The 19,122-nt window shown below is 49.9% G+C and overlaps 1 protein-coding gene across 4 annotated transcripts in view; it reads left to right on the top strand.

The window, feature by feature from the left end:
• The window catches only part of ERI3 (ERI1 exoribonuclease family member 3), a 125,426-nt gene that overhangs the window by 46,796 nt on the left and 59,508 nt on the right, over positions 1 to 19,122 (top strand). The window contains exon 6 of one of the 4 annotated variants that reach the window (XM_010582483.1): positions 12,446 to 12,630. The exons of 2 other annotated variants lie outside the window; for them this stretch is intronic. In XM_010582483.1, the coding sequence (XP_010580785.1) occupies positions 12,446 to 12,583 (138 nt within the window). In that variant the 3' untranslated portion in view covers positions 12,584 to 12,630. Of the gene's footprint in view, positions 1 to 9,826; positions 10,872 to 12,445; positions 12,631 to 19,122 lie in introns of those variants that run through there. One more of the 4 variants, XM_010582484.1, reaches the window with a different exon arrangement.

Raw genomic sequence — 19,122 nt, forward strand, 5'->3', positions numbered from 1 at the left:
TAGCAGAAAGCAGAGGAGGCTTTCTCTGAATGCTGCAACATTTCAGATATCCCCCTAAACCATCTCGATAGAGAGCCACCATCCCATCTGCCAGTTCTCCTTATGTGCCTGTCATGTTGATCCACAGAGGCCCCGTGGGTTAGGACTGAGGTGCAGAACCTGAGCTACGTCGTTGGAGCTGGATGCTTAGGATGTAAATAGCAGAGAGTGCTTCATGTCAGGAATGAGGGGCACCAGTGGAGAAATATGTGCAGAAAGCAGGAGGCTGTGGGTCGAGATTTATGTGAAAAGAAAAGCTGCTGCAGCTAACAAGCTACGAGCAAGCTGCTGCCCCAAGAGTATCCGCAGGTAGCCTAGATAAATTCATTAGTGCTTATTCTAACACAAGGATCAGCTCTTGTTTCTGCTCCCTTTGCTCTTCCAGGAGCCTCTGCAGTTTATTGTTCCAGGTCCCACTTGAGTTAGCAGCAGCGTTGGTCCTGTGACAGATCCTCACCCTGCGGGAATGGAGCCAGCGCTGTGTTAGGCTGAGGACGTGGTGCCTGCAATCACAGGGTGGCCGGGAGCCTGGGAATGGGAAACCTGGCAGGCAGCAGGAGTGCCAGCACCGCTGGGTTTGGGAGCACGTCACAGAGGGGAGAGTGGTTTGGTGGAGGGAGGAGGTGGAAGAAGGGCGGTGAAGCTAGATTTTCTTACAATTAGCTTGTGCAAGAAAAACACTAGAGGGCTGATGAAGGTGTCAAAATGGCCAGACCGAAAGTCTAACCCAGATCCTCTGTGTGCCAGAGGCCAGTAGCTGATGCCTGCAGGTGTAACAAGGAGAGCATGGTTTGAGTCAGCTTTCTCTGGTTCCCACCAACTTCCTCTTCAAGGACTGTGAGCTGGCAGCTGCCCCTGGACCACTGTGTCTAGCACCCACTGGTTTTACTACGTCTGTCTACCAGGAACTTTTACGCCCTTCTCTAAATCTGCTCATGCTTTTGATTTCTACAGCATCCTGCACCAATGAGTTTTACTATTTAATTATGCATTAATTATATTCTGTTTGTTCATATGTTCTGTGGAGGCGCAGGTCCTTTTGTTTCTTTTAAACCTCCTGTCAGATCATTTTCTTGAGCCTAGGTCTCGCATTGTGTGAAAGAGCACGTAAGTGTTTCCAGTTCTTCTCCCTTGTGTTATTCTTGACTTCAGACCTCTGCCATACTCTTGCTCGGTTGTCTCTCTTCCAGAGCAGCATAACTTGTCAGAGGGCTGGCACAAAGGCACTTGCGGGCTCTCTGACTCTAGAACTGGGTTGTGGAAACTATTTTTAACACTGTATACACTATCCTGATCTTCCATTTCTTCTCTGGATGATATGCAGTTAAAAGATAACAGAGGAGTGTTTTATGTAACCACTAAGGGTTTGTTTCGTTCCTTGTTTTTCAAACGATATTGTATTTAATTTTAAAAAAAGACAATCTTCATATCCATCACAGAGCTACCTCTTCCTCGGGACAGCTGTTCTGGCATGTTTGACCATCTTTGATTTCTGTTCACAGAGCGCAGCATGTCTTTAGATACAATAATAATGGTTGCTTTAGAAGTGACAGAAAACTGGTCCTAGTTTGACATCCTCCTGAAGTCCAGGAGAGTTTTTATGAAAGGCAAGGGTTGAATGATGTGTGTGGATGAATGCAGCTTTCCTTCTCTGGGTATCACAAAACAGAGTTGATGGAGCCTTGGGGAGCACAGCTTGACCATTCTGGGGGTGCCATGGCTGTGTGCAGAGCTGGCCTTTTCCAGGCCCAGCTTTTATTGATCTGTAGATACTTGTAGTTGGAAGCAAACTGTTAATACACATGCACAAATGTTTTAAGGTCACCTACTCACATTCTGAAATCTGACAGAGGAAGCATGTAACAGGATGTTTTTGTTAATATTTGGCAACTAGAAATAAACACATCCTAAACAAACAAAGATTTGCTAACAGCTTTTTGTCTCTCCTCTGAATTAACAATTCCTGCTGCCTTCGGGGTGGGAGGAGGAGCTCGGTGCTTCTCAGGCACTTGGTGCTGAAGTGTTTTGAGTGCTTTGGACAGAGAACATTGAAATGGGTGCAAGTGAGAAATGGTTTATTTTGTGGCCCATATGCCTGGAAGTTGCTTTTGGGAGGTTTAACTTCTTGAGGACTTACTGTGATTGTTGTCTATTGCCTGTTTATTGGGTTACTGCCTACAGGGAATATAAAATGCCTACTTAGGTTAGAAACGATGGGCAGGGATCCTCAGGCAGAGTGCTTCACAGCCAAAGCATCAAGCACATGAGTAGATGTTGCCAGTTAACTGCGAAGAGCTGCTCATATGCCCACGATGCTCTGTGGTTTGCTGGTTTGCAGCATGGGTGAGTGCTCTGAGACTCTGTCAGACCTCTCTTCAGTGGGAGCTGTGCTTTCCTGGGCTCCTCATCCCTGGCTGTAGAGCTCTTGGCTTTGGAAAGTCTCTCTCAGAAGGCAGGGATGGGAGAGGTTGTAAATGGAAATTAAAGGAGAAGCGTGACTCCAGGGTTAAAGGGAGTAAGAGTGTCTTTTCCATGGAGAATAGGAAAGAAAAGTGCCCGTGCAATGGCATTGGTTCATAGTTGGAAGGAAACGGAAGAATTGCTTAAAACAGCAAAATGACTGTGTTTAATAAATACTTTGCTCTGTATTTAGAGAAAGGCAGAGGATGCCATATCGCTGAGCAAGAGGTTTGCTGTTACAACATGATTTTCTGATAAAGTTAAGTGGTAGCTTTCGATTGGCATTTTGCATAGCTGGTTTACAGGACTTTTAAAGAGCTGGCTGAGAAGCCCTGGACTGTTAATAAGTCTTTGAACATGGGGGAAGTTCTAGAGGACTGGAAGAAAGCTAATGTTGTACCAGTAATTTAGAAGGGCAAATGGGATGACCGATGAAGTAATTATAGCCCTATCAGCTTGACATTAATTCTGGGCAAAGTAATGAAAAGCCAGATATCATAGTTGATTAATAAAGAATGAAAAGAGGGTAATATAATGCCAATCAATGTGGATTTATGGAAACTAGATCTTTTTCAAACTAACTTGATATTTTTTTTATCAGACTACATGTTTGGTTGATAAAGGTAACCATGTCAATGTAATATACTTCTGGAAGGCATTTGACTTGGTACCTTATGACATTTTGATTAAGAAACAAGAGTGATACAAAATCAACATGGCACACATTACATTGATTAAGAACGAGCAAACTGACAGCTCCTAGCATTTAATTGTAAATGGGTAATCATCATGGAGTGCATGTCTTCCTAGTGGGGTCCCACAGGGATCTATTTCTCAGACCTCTTGTATTTAACACTTTTATCAATGCCCTGAAAGAAAACATAAAAATCATTTTCGATAAAGTGTGCAGATACTGAATCTAGGAGGCGGCTGCTGTTGGATTTATAAACAGGCAGTGGTGAGTAGGAGTAGAGGAGCTGGATCATCTCTTTCTTTGGGACTGATTTGGCTGGTGTGGGATGCTGGGTCCCTCTCCGGCATCTCTGCATCAGAAAGGATTCTGGAAACTTGAAGGCTGGATGAGAACTGCCAAGACCCACAGAAACACTCACCATGCTGTAAAGCCCCTGAGAGCCATTTAGGGTACGGAGAGAAGGGAAAGGGAGACTTGGCTGTAGTCCCTAAGTATCTAAAGGGAGAGCTGAAATGTGGCGAGAGGTTTCTCCAGTCTAGCAGACAAAAGCATAAGCAGTTCCAGTGCCTGGAAGCCAAAGCGAGGTAATTCAGGTGCAGATTTCTACAGTGAGGGTAATTAACCGTTGGAACAACTTACCGAGGGCTGTGGTGGATTCTCCAGGTCAGGAGGGAAGGTTTTTTCCTAAAAAGATCAGCTCTGGTTCAAACAGGAATTAATTTGGGGCAGCCTCCTGGCCTATGCAGGTCAGGCCAGCCGATCACGGCGGTTTCTCCTGCCGTGATAATCTTCGACTGTCCGTCTTGGCGTAGCTCTGGCTGTTCCGTTGCCTTGCGGTGAGAGCACCCTCGAAGGCTCCTGACTTAGGGGAGCGTGGGTGGCACGGATGCCGCGAGGCTGGGGACGGAGAGGACGGCATCCCGGGGAGCGTGGTGCTGCCAGCGCGGGCAGGAGAGCTCTCCTGCTTCGAGGGCTGGAGCGCGGCAGCCGTCCACGACTTCTCCTTTAAATCTGTCGTGCAGCTGTCTGAACTCTGAAATTTCTTTCACTCTCTCCCTCGCCTTGTTAACATGTGTTGCCTTTGGGGTAATCAGGGAAAAAATATTATGTCCTTTTACAATTACCGGGTTTTGGAATATTAAAATGTCTCTCTGCATCGGCAGTGTTATTTTGATTGGTATTCTAACCTTTGACTAGCCCATAAAGCGAGCCGCTCTTCAAGCCAATATTGCAGGACTGAAATTTAATTCCGAAATGATTCCAGATAATAGGGAGACAGATAATATATGCATGAAGGATATTATGTTTGGACTAAATGCAGCAGGGCCAGGGCTTGGGAGTTGAATAATAGCCCAGAGTGAGTTATAATCTGTGGGACAGAAATACCTTACTGTCAGGGCCAGGAGAGGAACTCTTAAATCAAAAGGAGGGAGATGAGGAGGGAGTCGAGGATAGTCATCTCGAAGGGAAAGGGCATCCAGGAGAGGCCTTAAAGGAGCAGCCCTCTCTGTCCCGCTGCAGAGGGACCTGTCCTCTGTTTCTTACTTAACAAGGAGTGCTGAGCAAAAACACATTTCCAAGGAAAACCAATAAGCGGGGGTTGTGCTGGGAAGAGAGGGTGAGAGTCTGCAAGTTCTTGGCAGTCTTTTCCCTTTCCTCCTCCTGGACTCATTAGAAGGGGATACAGGATGGGTTGATGCATCAGACTTCTTTGCTTCCGTTTCCCTAGAAGCTACAGCCAGATGGATGGAGGGGATGTTGACGTGGTGGGTTTGCAATACATGCTAAGGTACGGTGCTCACGTAACGCAGAGTAACCGTCAGGGTTGCTTTTGGTATCCACTTTTGCATAAAACAAAGGAAGCGGAGGCATGGCGTGTGGGCTGCGTGGCCAGTAGTTGTTGTTCAGGCATCTGCCCTCTGCCTCCTCAGCCCAGGAGTCACTGGCAGGCAGGGTTGTCTCCCTCCCTCGGAGCTGCTGCCCAGGCTGGTGCCTGGAGACACAGAGTAGGAGCATCCTGTGTGACAGCTAGGTGCAAATTCAGTGCCTTTTGAATACTGGAGGCTTTAAGAAACAACACCCCCCTCTGGGCTGTCTGCCCCAGGGAAGGAAACTTGCGCTTTTTGCTATTTGCTCCTCTGCAAGTGGCACTTTGGAAGCTGCCGGCAAAGCACAAGCATGGTGGAGCAGTCAGCAGGGTACTTTCTGCTCTGCAGTAGCTCAGCCCTATAACTTTAACCTGTTAGGCAAGGCGTTGGGAGTTTTTCTGTAGCTAGACTTCGCAGAGCATTGCGGAATACTGTGCCAGCAGCTGTCCCGGGAGGAGGGGAGCTGAGCAAGCGGAGATGGAGAATGATCTCTGCTGCTGGGGTGACACAAACCCATGTCGATATAACAGGCTTTGGCTCAGTGGCACGAGCTTATAGTTTCAAAGTAATGATCCCAGCCTCGCATTTCATTTCCTTTTCTTGCAGTCTCAGGAGCTGGTCTTGCTACAGCTGAGAGGGGCTCTAGATGCAGCCTGGAGGCTTCACTGGTTTTGGATGACTTGAGCAGTAATATACATGCGCATCCCAGGAGGGCAGAAAAAAGCAGTGTCCATCTTCACCTAAATCAAATGGGTTTGTGTGTTTCCCCCTCCTTTGGCTTTTGTTGGTGGGGGTTTTTTTTATTGCATCCTAAAAGACAGGAGCGATTTTCTGTGGAGCATGCGTCTGTACGAACTGTTCTGGGAGCAGACGGGAAAGATGTGATCCTCAGAGGGTTAATGTAAGTTTTTGGTCTTGGTTCACCAGAAACTAGCTAAGTTTCCTGGCTTGCAAAATAGCGGATTAGGTTAGTAATTACTTCTGGCCATAAAATCCACAAGTGTGTGAAAGAGCACTCTTCTTGCTGCCAAACTCATGCCAAGCAGAGGGTTGTAGGCTGGGCACAGGCAGCCAGTTCCTCTCTCACTGCTGTTCAGACTCTGCTGGGTGGGTGAAGACAGACGCTGACAAGGTCCTATTACATGGAAGCCATTTAGAGATACTCCAGTGCAAAGGGGACACGTCAGTATGTCCGTCCTATTAACAAGAAGCTTTTCCCTCCTTCCTGTGGCTATCCTGCGTGTGCTTTAGCATGTGTTCATCTCACAGCGTCTCACACACCAATTAACTTCTTTACCATTGGGATTCTCCTACACTCTTTTGCTAAGACACATTAAAATTGTGCTAGGCCCATGTTAAAATCTCACCTCTTTTCCTAGGCAAGGTGTTTTGGAGCCTAGTTTTAGCCTTTGGGACAAAGCAGTTTTGCATACTGCCCTCGGTGAGGACCTGGCACAGGTGGAGAAAGCCCAGAAGAGAACATAAGAAGAATCAGAGGGCTGGAAGATGTGACCTCCAGGGGAAGATTGAGGGGTCTGGGATGTTCAGCTTACAGAAGACTAAGCAGAAATCATTTTTGTAGGAATTAAAGTACTCAGAGGAAGGGAAAAGTTTATTCTGGGTGGCTGCAGTGGACACAGCTCTTAGTCATGTCCTTACCTGCTGCGAGGAGATCAATAAACAGCCTCTGTGGGTGAGAACAGGGATGCAGGACCTTTAGCTGTTGAGATTTTTAGAGTTTAGAAGAATATAGTGGGGATGGTTTGGGTGGAGATGGTCCTGCCTTGAAGCAGACAGTATGGGTCGTCACTTGTCCCTTCCTGCTCCGTTTGCTGTGACACCTGCTGTGCCCTTACACTTGGACACAGGCTGTCTGCTTTCCTTGGGACACGTTGCTGAAACTTGGATTACCTGAGCAGGGAAAGAAGGGGTGGTTGCCCTGGGTGCCATGTATTGTGTCCACTCCTCTCCCAATGCCATGTGCCCTGATCAGGATGTTTGTACGAGGAAAATCCCAAGGCAGCCTTTATTATTTGGCAAAGCCTTCAAGCTCCAGCAAGGACTGGGGCTTCCTGGTGTGACACATGGTAGGGATAAGGCAAGAAGGTGGTTATTCAAGAGAAACTGAAGAACACAATTATCCTGGCCCTATGTAGCTTGCAGGTACTGGACAAAGCAGAGAGGAGTATTTGTTGCTTTTGTACTTTTTTTAACCAGTGCAAAAGCTTTGCCTTCTAGATGAAATTTTAGGCAGCAGTTTGCCGAGTGCACTGCAACGGTTGCTCTACCGAAAGCATCCTTGTCTATGCAAGTGGTTGGGGGCAGGTCGGCGTTTGTGGTTCTTCTACGTGCACATCACCGTAGCCTGCAGGCAAAAGGCGGAGAGGCAGCTGCTCAGACCTTGCGTGCTGCTCTTCCCGCTGAGTGCCATATTGCTTGGCTGCACCTCACTATGCCTGCGCTCCCCTTGCTGGGGGATTTGAACATCTGTCCCCTGCACTGAGAAGCCTCCTGGTTCCCATCTGGCTGTGTATGCACTGCTGCTGAGGTTAAACATACTGCTCAGGCCTTTACACCGTGAGTCTGGTTGCTGCTTGCAGGTTGAGGAGGGAGCCACGCTGGCTTCCCTGGTCCTGCCTGTTCATGGGGCAGTGTGCTCTAGGTGCCAAAGACAAAGTTTTGGAAAGAGCATTTGAAAGCAAGCAAAATAACCCACAATGATATCTAAGCAACTTGTGCTTTTGATAAGAAATCTTTCTGCAATGTCAAGGTTATGCAAGCTGAAGTGGCCTGATGGTCTCCACAGTGGAGTCTGGAGAGGCAGGGAGTTACTGCAGGGCTGGTCATGGTGTGACTGGGACCTGTCAGCTGGATGCTCTCTGTAGCTGCGGGTAATGGTGTGTACAGTGTGACCGGAGCACACCTGATGTGCCACACGCTTGCATCCAGACTTGCTGTGTAATGCACCCTTTGCGTGGCAGCCCAGGAGCAAACCAGGGAAATCATAAGGATGGTCAGAGTTAGGCCCTCGATCTCCCCGTGAGCGGGTGTCTGTCCGGCACAGGTCTGGTGTTTCACCTGCACACAGGACTGTGGCTGTGCCTGCGGGGCACCGGCACTGTTGGCAGAAGCTGGAGGCCTCCAATCTCATGTGCCTGCTTATGTGAAGGTGCGGGGCAGCCTGTGTTTTCCCACGTTTCATGTGTACTGCGGTCAGCTGGAGAGGCTGGAGCCTTCTGTGTGCCCTGGTATTGCGAGAGGCAAGCCTGACCCCGGGCCTGACACAGCTCCCCGCAGTCAATACCAGAGCAAGGCATGAGGAGAAGGGATTAGAGGCAGGGCATGTTTTACAATAATCCTGCAACGTGTGCTGCATTCCAGGCCAGGAGGAGCTAGGAGGCGAAGGCACAATGCGCGAAAGATGGCCTTTCCCAGAGTCCTGTGGGTCAGGTGAGGGGCAGAGCATCCCTGCATCCCAGCCCTTCAGCTGGAGCTTTTTATGTGGGTACCAGCACAGCTGCCTAGTTCCTGGAAAAGGAGCTGTGTCCTCTTTTCTCTGCATTTAAAAGATGGGAGCTCCACATAAGAGCATGAAAATGGACCTGCGTAGTTCTCTGCAGAGGGATGAGGGGTTAATCAGATTTTCTAGCCTTGGGGATTAAAACATCAACTGGTTTAGTCCTCGTTGTCCTACCAAGCCAGCATGGCTAGAAGAGGGGGAGTGATGGCCTGACACCTCCACCAACAGCAGCAGGCTGGTTTATGGTAGCAGTCGGCTTGCCAGTAAGTGGGAAGAGCTTTTTTGGTATGAGGTGTTCCTGGTGCCCTGTGCTAAGCGTGATGCACTATCCTGCTGAAAGGAATGGGACTTTGCTACTGCTGTCTTGGCTGGGAAAGTGTGGGTGTGCAGCCTCTGCCCCATTGCACAGAGGCATACTATGGCTTGGCTTTTGCTTGTCATGGGCTCGATGTAAAGCAGCAAGAGATGCTGAACTGGGAGATAGGAGATACAGTAGTGGAATTTGTATATTAATAACTTACAGTGCTTCACACTCATTAAATTAATTAATTAAATCCTTCAGAACCCCAAGGCTACTAAGCAAGTTGATTTCAGAGTTGGGATTAAAAGTCTCCTGCTGCCCTTTCCCCATGCTGGCGCAGCACTTCTGGCTCCATCCTGGCTTTTGCTCTCTCCACTTGCAGGTTTCCTTGCTTGAGCTCTTTGCCTGCAGCCTGTGGATTGGATCTATCACAGTGGCTTGCTAAGAACTGGCTGGAAACTCTGCAGATACGATCTGCTTTTGTTTAGGAAACAGCCCATCTTTTGCCCTCGTCTAGGCATAAACTTCTCATATTTTGTGGCCCGCTGGGGAGGGATGCTCTGATCACTCCGAAGCATGAGCCCAACCAGGGGCTATCTCACAGCGGCTGGTTTTCCCGGTTGCCTGGGCACTGTGTCCTGCAGACTGGGACCACCTCCTTGGGTGTTCTGATATGAATGTTGCTGCCAGCTCTATGGGGCATCAAAGCTCCTGAGCAAATGGGCCATCCTGAAGTCGTGGTCTGGCTTGCTGCGCTGTAGCCTTCCCAAGCTTGCTCAGTACCCATCCAGTTCTCAGCAGTGCCCTTCTGGGTGCCAGTAGGTGCAGAGGCAAGATGCTTATATTTGCTGACAACATGCATCTTCCCTTCCTCATGTTGAATCTCGTGTTGAAAAAGCTCATAATGATGTTGTTTGATGTTTTCTTGGGCATCCTATCCACAGATGAATATACAGGTCTCACTCATGGCTGATGGATCAGCTCCACCTCCCTCACCTTTCTTTGAGCCAAGATACTCTAGCATTTCTGCACTGCACTCAATATACCTTAAAGCCACCAACTTCCATTAAGCCACATAGGATGGAGTGTGGCTGAGGTGGTCTCTCTGCTGCATGCAGTGGTTGGCATCCCCAGCGGGTTTCAGTGACGTGGAGATGAAACCTCAGCGTGCCGTTCTGCCAGCACTGCTCCTGCATCCTGCAGATGCATTTTTAAACAAACTCTGGATATTTAGTGTACGGTCTTGTGCCAACTTCAGGAAAGCCTGCTCTCTGTGCTCTTCCAGTGTTGTAACCTCTGTCAGCCTGGCTCTGATTGATGGTATTAATATTTTAGAGATCATTTAGGATCTCCGCCTTGGCTGTGCCGCTCACTCAGGGAGGAGCTGTCCTGCGTGGATGTCTGCAGCTGCCAGAGGAGCGCGCTTGCTGCCTGCCGGTGTGTTTTGGAGGAGGCAGGTCTGCAGGTTAGCAGGGCCACCAAGACTAATGGGAGCACAAGGCCTTCAAAGAGCGAATTGCTAGCCTTCAGCATGTGCGAGCTGGCCCTTTCTGTAGATGAGGGTCTTTCAGCCTCCCTGGAACACTCCCTTCTGTCCTTGCCTCTTGGCAAAGGGACCAACTTCCCTCTGGACGTTGTCCCACCGACTGCATTTGGCCAAGGACCTTGCTGTGGAGGGGTGTCCCCATGCCTCTGCTCAGCCCTTCCAGTTCCTGGAGCTGGCCTCAGCGGAGCTGGCAAACCCAAAAGAGCTCTGCATCTCTCCTGTGTTTTGAGTCTCCCTTTGCCATTGCACCATGTATGATTTAGCCACATGGAGTTGGTTCTGCTGCAGTCTTGTCTGTGGAGTCAGTCTTTAAGCTCAAGTTGCAGAATTCACACATGCCCTTGCGGCTCCCGGATCCATCCCTGGTGCTGATCGGGAGGTGACTGACGTCCTTTGTCAGTGCTCTGCAGCGCACCATCTCCAGCTGCGTCTCAGGAGCTGCACGTGGACCCATCCTGCACCTCCCTGCCTTGCGCTCTGCCCTTGGTCTGCTCTAAACAGTGGAGCTGCGTGGCCATTCCTCTCGGTGCAGGAGAGCTCTGGTGATGCTCTGCTTGCTCAGCCTTCCCCATGGGGCCCGGATAAATCCAGCTGTGGGAATGGGGCCGACATGCTGCAGGGACGGGGGCTCCGGCAGATCCAGGAGACAGTGAAGCCGTGTGACTGAATCCCAGACTGTGTTTGCTCTGCCTAATTATCAAAAGTATGAGTTTGTTCTGCTAGGTGCACATTATGCCTTTATTGTGGTGTAATTATGCCAGCTGCCTATGTTTAGTGTCATAAAAAGGAATAAAATGCCCATTACCCGCCTAAAGAATTCTTCTTGTGGGTTTTTTTTATTTTTATTGCTCTGGAGTACACAGTGGGGATATCTTTGATCGGCAATTCTCCATGTAAAATAGCTAGTGAAATACTGTGCCTTTCAGAGAGCTCCTCCAGCCAGCAGCCTGCAAAGGCAGCTGGCCCGCCAGCCTCACCTGGCGCTGCCTCTGCTGCTTACTGCCAGCCCGATCTGGTGGTCAAGATGGTGAAGCCACCACAGTGCCTTCCCCTGTGGAAGCTCAGCTGCTTTCCGGCAGCATTTCCCTGCTGCCATCCAGGTCCCAAAGCTCCCTCCTGCCGACACAGCGTCCGAGAGGTGCGAGGTGCTTTTGAAGCCTGGGAGAAGATGCAGCCTCTCTACCTGCTGGAGCTGTTCGGAAAGACACAACGGTGCCTGGGTCTGGCCGAGCTATTTTTCGGACAGAATGAAGTGTCAAGGAGTCCCGTGCCCAGTGGGAAACCCATAAGGTAGTCGAGGGAGCAGCGCAGAGCGATGTGCGAGTGGGAGCGGTTATACTCCTTCGCCCTGCCTCGTCTGGAGCGCCGAAAACACAAGCCAAGCAGCATGAACCTGCCAACGGCCTGGCGGTGCTCTTGCAAGAGCAGGGATGCTAAGCCTCGTCCCCCAGCCAACTCGCGGCCCCTGCAATTGGGCTTTGGCTGCTTTGGGGTTTCTTGTGGCGTCTAGATATCTGGGGCTGTGTTTCTGTGGTGGTGAGAGATGCCTCGGAGGAGCCGTGTCCTCCAAGAGCTGAGGTTCTGTGCAAACATCAATTACTGAAACACATACTCCTGCCAGGGAAGAGCGGCTGGAGGCTTGCTTTGTGTGTGTAAACGCTAGGGGCATTTTGGTAATATTAAATCATTTCTGATGGAAAAAAAATACAGAAAACCCCAAATCCAAACCCCACATCTTTAAAGGTTGTTAAAAGCTGCCTCTCTGCCTTTCCTTCATCTAATAGTTTCAGTCTCTAATTGGAAATGGACTTTATTAGCCTCATTAGGAGCGGTTAGTGCTGGCTATAGATAGCTCTTAAATATATGGTTTCAGTGGATGGTAAATCTGTTGGTTTAGTTGGCTTATTTTTCAACTCGATGATCTTTTCAGCAGGTCCCTGGTCCCCCCAGCCCAGCTGTGCCACAGATACCTCACACAATGTCCCTTTTAATTCCCTCCGCTTATTTTTTACGTCAGGTGTTCCTTGAAGTGGCCTTCACAGCTCTCCACCCTTTCAGCCGACGACTACGTCAGGGGAAGATGGACTTGCGCCTCCCCGCAGCTTCATTGCATATGCACACGCCGTCTGCCCCGGCGGCACGATTGCCTTGGTGAAGAATCCAAGGGGCTGCTGATAGCAATCATTGATTAAGAGGGTAATTGTCCTGAAAATTCAGATTGATCAAAAGGCAGAAATGATAACTTGTGTAACTGTGTTTAAAACCACGTCCTGTCAATAGGGGAGACTGAGACGTGGCGAGCAGAAAGCAGGGAGAATTGGATGTGAGAGCGGGTGAGTGTGCCTGTGGTTCGGGGAGGAGGGGGAGCCATTCTTCCTTGGGGTCCATAGCAGGATGTTTCTTGTCACTGACGCTGGGCTATTGGAGATTCAATCACTTTTATCTTCCCCTCTCTCTCAATCCAAATGCCTTTTCATATTAGAAAATTAGAATCAGCTCTGCTCATGCAAGATTTATTAGCTCTGCTGAGCAATACCACAGAAGAGTAAATGATGTCGCGTTTCAGGGGCTTTTTACACATTATGACCAAACTTGCAACTTCTTAAGTATTCTTCCATTGAGCCACTGCAGGGTGTGAAAGGGATGGGGAGACAAACTTCTCTCTAGAAATAGTTCTGCAGCCGTCCGGATGTCTCTTCTTTATGATCAGAATGATTGGATTTGGTTGCTAATACAGATCTTTTCTTTGGGCTCAGTTTCTGCGCTTATTGCTCTGGAAATCAAACTGTAAGATTTGAGCCTGTTTATCACATTTTTTTCTTGGTTCCCTTTGTAGAAACACTTTTCGGTGCTACAATGTATGTCTTTGGAGCTCTGCTGCTAGCTGGCACTCATTTACATCTGAAGAAGACAAATCTTGTTTCCTGCTCAAATTTTTTCCCTTGTGTTTTGTACTGGGTGGCTGCTTTTTTAAATGCCTTCTGACCCTGTGCCGTACACAGCTCATGTTTTGCGTAGTGATGGTCCTTTGGACTTCAGGCAAGCTCTTTAAAGACATGAATGAATTTAGGCTTGTAACGTCAATAGATATTATTGTGGGGATATTGAGGCACCGGGAGGTTGGAAGATTTTCCTGTGAATCCACATCAGAGATTGGAACAGAAATTAGGTCTCATCTCTCCTGCTCCTGGACTTCAGCCACAAGGCTTGTTTGTGAGGCTTTTCGCTTTCAAATCGCTTTGCAGGCATTAAATCCATGCAGCATCCTCGTGGGCTGGCTGCACAAGAGGGTCACTCAGCCACAAGAGTCAGAACGACTGGCTCTTGGGAGCCTCTGCCTGAGGTGCTGTTCAGTTTTTCTCCCCGTCGCAAAAATTAAAGCATTTGAGATTCACCATATTTCACTGATGATACACAAATCACTGGTGCTCCGCAGCACTCCACCCCTCTTTCAGTGGGCACTGTGTATGTAGCCCCTATACAAAAGTAGTGGCTGTTGTCAAGGTAAACACCATTTTTCTGCTAGTTCTGGTTTGGAATATTCCCAAAAGGGAGCAAATTTTTCTCCAGCCATGATTATTTGGGAAAGTAGGCAGCACCACACAGGGATGCTGATACCAGCATTAAACAACAGAAGCCAGAATCAAGCCATGGAAGGGAATAGTCCGTTCATAGCTTCATCTGCTATCATCGTTGTGCGGTGGAGCCCAGCGCCTGCAGATGAGCTTCTGCCAATCTTTTGTCTGTTTGGGTCTGACTTTTCCTTGACATGGCCAAGCTGCTGGGAGGATTGCAGCGCAGACAGGGCAGAGGAGAGGTTGCGGTGGCCTTGTGGTAAGGTTCTCTCTCACCCATCAGCATAGCCAACACAGGTCATCAGCATGGCTCATCATTGTGGGCTCCAAATGCTCAGCAGCATCTTCTGCTTGGCAGGTTTAAAGGGACTTTGTTAACAGGCAGTGCTAATGACATTTAAAACAACACCATACTTGGACCTGTCCAAATGCAAGTCTAACTTGGCACAAAGTTTTGCCATTCATCTTAGCAAAAGGCATTTCTGAAGAGCTGCTTAAAGCTGCAGCTGGCTGGCAGGGAGGTTTCTCGTCGAGTGTTGGTGCTTGGGAGGCGGATACACTTGACAAGCAGAAGGACTTGACTTTTTCCCCTTCTGTGTACAAGCACTATGTATTATTCAAGGTCTTCTTAAGTCAATGCTGGGTTATTAATCGGTTGCTTCTCTGCATGTTAAATTTGCCTACTAATTTCGAGGCTCTGGAAGAGGACTGCGGCTATGAGCTTGCACAGTATCTTCCCTCCGTGAGTCTCCGTACACCCACATGTGCGATCTGGGGCTGCTGCACCCCCTTGCCTTGGGTTCAGATGATGTGGTGCTGCCTGCACACCAGCCACACGGGGAGGTGAGCTCCAGGTTACTGACTTAATGTTCCCTTTTCCAGATAGTCACTGATGGTGAGGGGGACCAGGGGCCGGGCCAGAGCAGTAAAAGCCTTGCCAAACCTTGAGGGGCCAGGCAAGACCCCAGCAAAGCAGTTCCTAAGGACTAGGGGTACTACAGTCCCAGGTGACACTGGAGAGAGATACAGCGGTGTCCAGGTCTGGGGCAGGCATTCTGCACAGCCCAGGAGGGGTTTGCTCCACGAGATAGGTGCTACCCACCTCCCCTTGGCTCCTGCTCGGTTTGCAGGCTGATGTAATGAGTTATTTGCAGCCATTTTGGAGACAGCCTTGGTGTCTTGGGACTCTTCCTTCCCTGTCCCCCAGCCAGGCCTCCATGCTCCTGTCTCCTCTCCCTCCACGAGGTCTGGTGGTGCTGCCCGCGGTAGGCAAGGCACACGGGCCAGCAGCGCCTGCACGTTCCAGGAATCACGTCAGCTGTCATTACTTACATTACCTTGATTGGGAACAGTCAGTTATGTCACCGTCCATCATCGTGTCTCTCCTGGGAGATGCTGAGGAAGGAGGAAAGGAGCAGGAATTATAAAGTGCTTCTACGGTGCTCCGCCAATCCCACGGCTCCGTTGGCTGAACATCTGTCATCAGACAGCTTGAAGAGAAGGTGCTTTGTCTGATGGATCTTCCCATTGTAGCTCCACAGGGAGGAGCCTTCTGCAACACTGGGACTGCCCCAAGGGAAGAGCACTGGGGGCTTTTGTGGAGTTTAACGTGAAGGGAACGATGCCGCTGCCTGGAAGGCTCTGGGGGGACCGCAGGAGAGCCTGCTGGACAGCCGGGGCTGTGGGCTGGCCTCCTCTGGCTGAGGGCTGCTTTGGAGCCAGGTAGAGTTACCAAAACTATCTCTGGTCCGAATGAGGCAGAGCTCGGACTTGCACATTGTCCCCACGCGTGACTGCAGAGGATTCCTGGCCATGTCTCAGGTGAGAGTTCATCCTCCCTTTGGCTGTGAGCTCCAAATTCTCCTAATGAGAATGAGATTTGGCTTTTGATGACAGAAAGTTCTTATTTCTAATGGAAAATGATCTGGAAAGTTTCCAGCCCTCTCTGCCCTGATTGATTTGGGACTCTGGCTCCAGTTCCAGCAGGGAGTCTCTTCGGCTCAGGTGCCCCTCGCAGGCTGGGGGACAACACGTGGCAGTAGCTGTGTCCATCTCTGGTGGCAGAGCCCATGGTGCCATGTGTGGTGGGGAGGACAGTTTGTCTGTCTAGCAGCCTCCTGTGAATAAATTTGTGCCTGAACTCAAGATGGGTTTCAGAGGATAAGGAGGAACAGGAGCTCCGTGGCTGTGGCCAGGAGGTGTTCCAGGGCTGTAAGGCCAGGTTCCCCAAGGCTTGTGTGACCATGTCTGTCAAGGCTGAAAGCAAGAACGGTTCAAGAAGCACACGTTGCCCAGCCGGACACACTGGAAGGTGGGGAAAGCAGTAATGCCTGCCTCCTTGGGTTTCTTGCTATATGCGTGTTGGTCCTGGCACTGTGACTTTGGGAGGAACACTACCTGTTAAGCACAGTGCTCACATTTTAATTTCTGTTAGCTGGGCAGGGAGTGAGGGTGGTTTGGTAGCAGCTGAACCTCAGCGAGACCCAGGAGGTGGGTGTTCAACCCAGCTGGGGCCTGGCAGTGCCTCTCCAGAGATCAGGCAGCTGGAGGGGAGGAAAGCCAGGGCGGGAGAGGGCTGCACCCAAGAACTGAAGTGAGGAAGAGAAGTTTCATGGTTCTGTACGTTTCTCCTTGGAGCAGCTCTATCAAAGGCAAGACTACGGTCCAAAAGGAGCTCTTAAAACACAGAGGAGCTGGCTGGCACCAGCAGTGGCTCACAGGTGCTGTGCAGGGTGTGCATGCGGGTAGTAATGGGCAGCTGAAGCAGCCTGGTCTCAGCCAGGGCTGTGCAAGGCATCTTGTGCAAGTACAGCCAGCAAGCTCTGACCTGTAATCCATCCTGTCATTTAAACAACTTGCACTATATGGAAGCGATGCTTTATGTGAGCCAGGGGCATTGCTGCTGTTACTCTTAGCTGAGTTTGAAGAACTCTTGCTGTCCCCAGCTTTAGGTGTAGGCTTTGTTCTGCTGGATGGCCCAGGTGCGTGGAGCTTGCTAAGCAAAGAAAAGATTGCAGAGGGTACATGGAGCAGAGGAGAGTTGTTCTGGAGGAAAGATGGGTTTCCATGGTGGGGGGATAGCTAGTGAAGTGAGTAAATACGTGCTATAAACATGTTCAGAGCATCTCCGTGTGAAGAACCCCGCACAGCCTTTTCGAGTGAATAGAAAGAAGAGCCTGGGTTCAGTTCATATGTCTGTTTTCTTTTCTTTTCTTCTTCTGGTCAACTGTGGCTGTAGATAAGAGTTTTCTATTTGAAGTTCAGAAGGGAAGGGAAATCCATTGTTAGAAGAGGAGACTTTCTTTCTGCTTGATACCTATCTCCAGCGACACAGCGGAGAAGGAAAAGATTTGCTATGATAAAGGTAGCTTTAAAAAAAAAAAAAAAAAAGGCACATTGAGTGTTGCTTTTCTCTGTACTTCAAAGCCTGGAGTAATATGGAACAGTGTAAAAGAAGAGAGGAAAAAAAACAACCTAGCCCAGCCTCTGCACGGGGGCTGTGAATGCAGAGCCATAATAGAGCACCATCCTGGCCAGAAATCCAGTGCTCTGCCCAAGCCGTTCATCTGGGCTTGGCGTGGTGTTGGTCAGTGTGCACAGCACCTGCCTGGAGTCCACAGGGATGGGCTTCAAGGGGGATGCTCATTGTGGGGGGAGCAGAGGAAACATTTTGCAGGTGTGCATCCTCTGGAAGGACTGAACCAAGGGAAGTCACTCACTGGAAAGAAAATCAGGCAAGTCTGGAAGGAGTATGGGAAAAACGTGCCAATAAACATTTAATTATTAAACTAACTCTTGAGATTGCATAGAGTGTTCAATACGGTGTGGCAGAGTGAAGAAGCTGAACAGCGCAGCTCTGGTGAAGGCTGTGCGTGGGAAATGGCTAAACATCTCCATCCGTGCGCCCTGGAGCCAGTGGGATTGGCTTTCTGGGGTCCCGGGCTGTAGGGTCAGCTTTCCCTGGGGCTCAGGTGTTTCCGAATGAGCCGGAGCAGAGGGGTGCTGGGGAGGGGGTGCCTGTGGCTGCCGCCCCCTTGCTTGGAGCAGGCACAGCTGAGCTCCATGAGCATACAGGGGGGCTCCAGCCTCCATGATTGCCAAAGGGACTTGGGTGGCCCAAATGCAGGTCTGGGCTGTGCGACATGGGCAGGGATGGGAGCTCCCTGCCAGGGGACAAGGCAGGGGACAGAGAGGTGCAGCCCGGGGAGCAGGGGCTTGTGACACCCCTGTTACAGTACTGCTGTGTCCACACAGGCTTCTACTTTCCACTGGCCCCGTGGGTGCCCTTCAGCCAGACTGATGGCATGGGGCTCCACATCTGCCCTGCTGCCATCATGGTTTTGGTCTTTGTCCCCATCCCAAGCTCAGCGTGTGGTCTTGGCTTCTGGGGCAGCCCTTGCTGTGCCAGCCCACTGCTGTTCTGCCAGGGGGTCTTGGGCTCGCTGAGCTGCTGGGGCACTCCTGGAGCAGATACTGGCCGATACCCCACGTTCCCCTCTGAGAAGCTGGTGCAAGTAAAGGAGAGAGCAAGCGTGTGCTGGAGGCTTTGCCTCTGCTGGAGTCTGGGGAGGAGCAGGACGAGAAACCAACAAACTCATTTTCAGCGCTGACCTGAGCGGAGGCTGGAAGTGAAAAGATTTCCAGCAAACCTGGGCTGGTCAGGGTTGCTAACGAGCCTTTCCTTTGAGCAATGTTTTACATTCTTTAAAGATCGCAGGGAGCTCTTGGGGAGAATCTGCTAAAGTAAATGGCAGAGTCAAGTGTGCCGGCTCCTTTCTTTCCCTTTTCTTTTTCCTTTTTTTTCCCTTTCCCCTTTCTTGGTTCTCTTTATTATGTGGAGTTGCTCTGGCTCTTTCTCTCACTTCTGTTTCTCCTTTTGTTCTCTCTTTGTCTATTTATCACACTGTGAAGGTTGAAAGAGATGTTATTAATCTGGGAGAATGAAGGCAGGATTAGTGGTATGAATCGGATTTTGAGAGCTGTAATGATAGAAAGACTCGCTCTGCTGGCGGGCTGCGTGAGTTTGATAAATGGGGAGCACTCCAAACTGACTCGCGCCTTCCTCCGCACTGCTCGCTTTGCCCGCTGGGGCGTGCCATGCTCTCAGATCTGCCAGCCA

Source organism: Haliaeetus leucocephalus, unplaced genomic scaffold (assembly GCF_000737465.1).
Source record: "Haliaeetus leucocephalus isolate CR32 unplaced genomic scaffold, Haliaeetus_leucocephalus-4.0 Scaffold848, whole genome shotgun sequence".
Classification (NCBI taxonomy): domain Eukaryota; kingdom Metazoa; phylum Chordata; class Aves; order Accipitriformes; family Accipitridae; genus Haliaeetus; species Haliaeetus leucocephalus.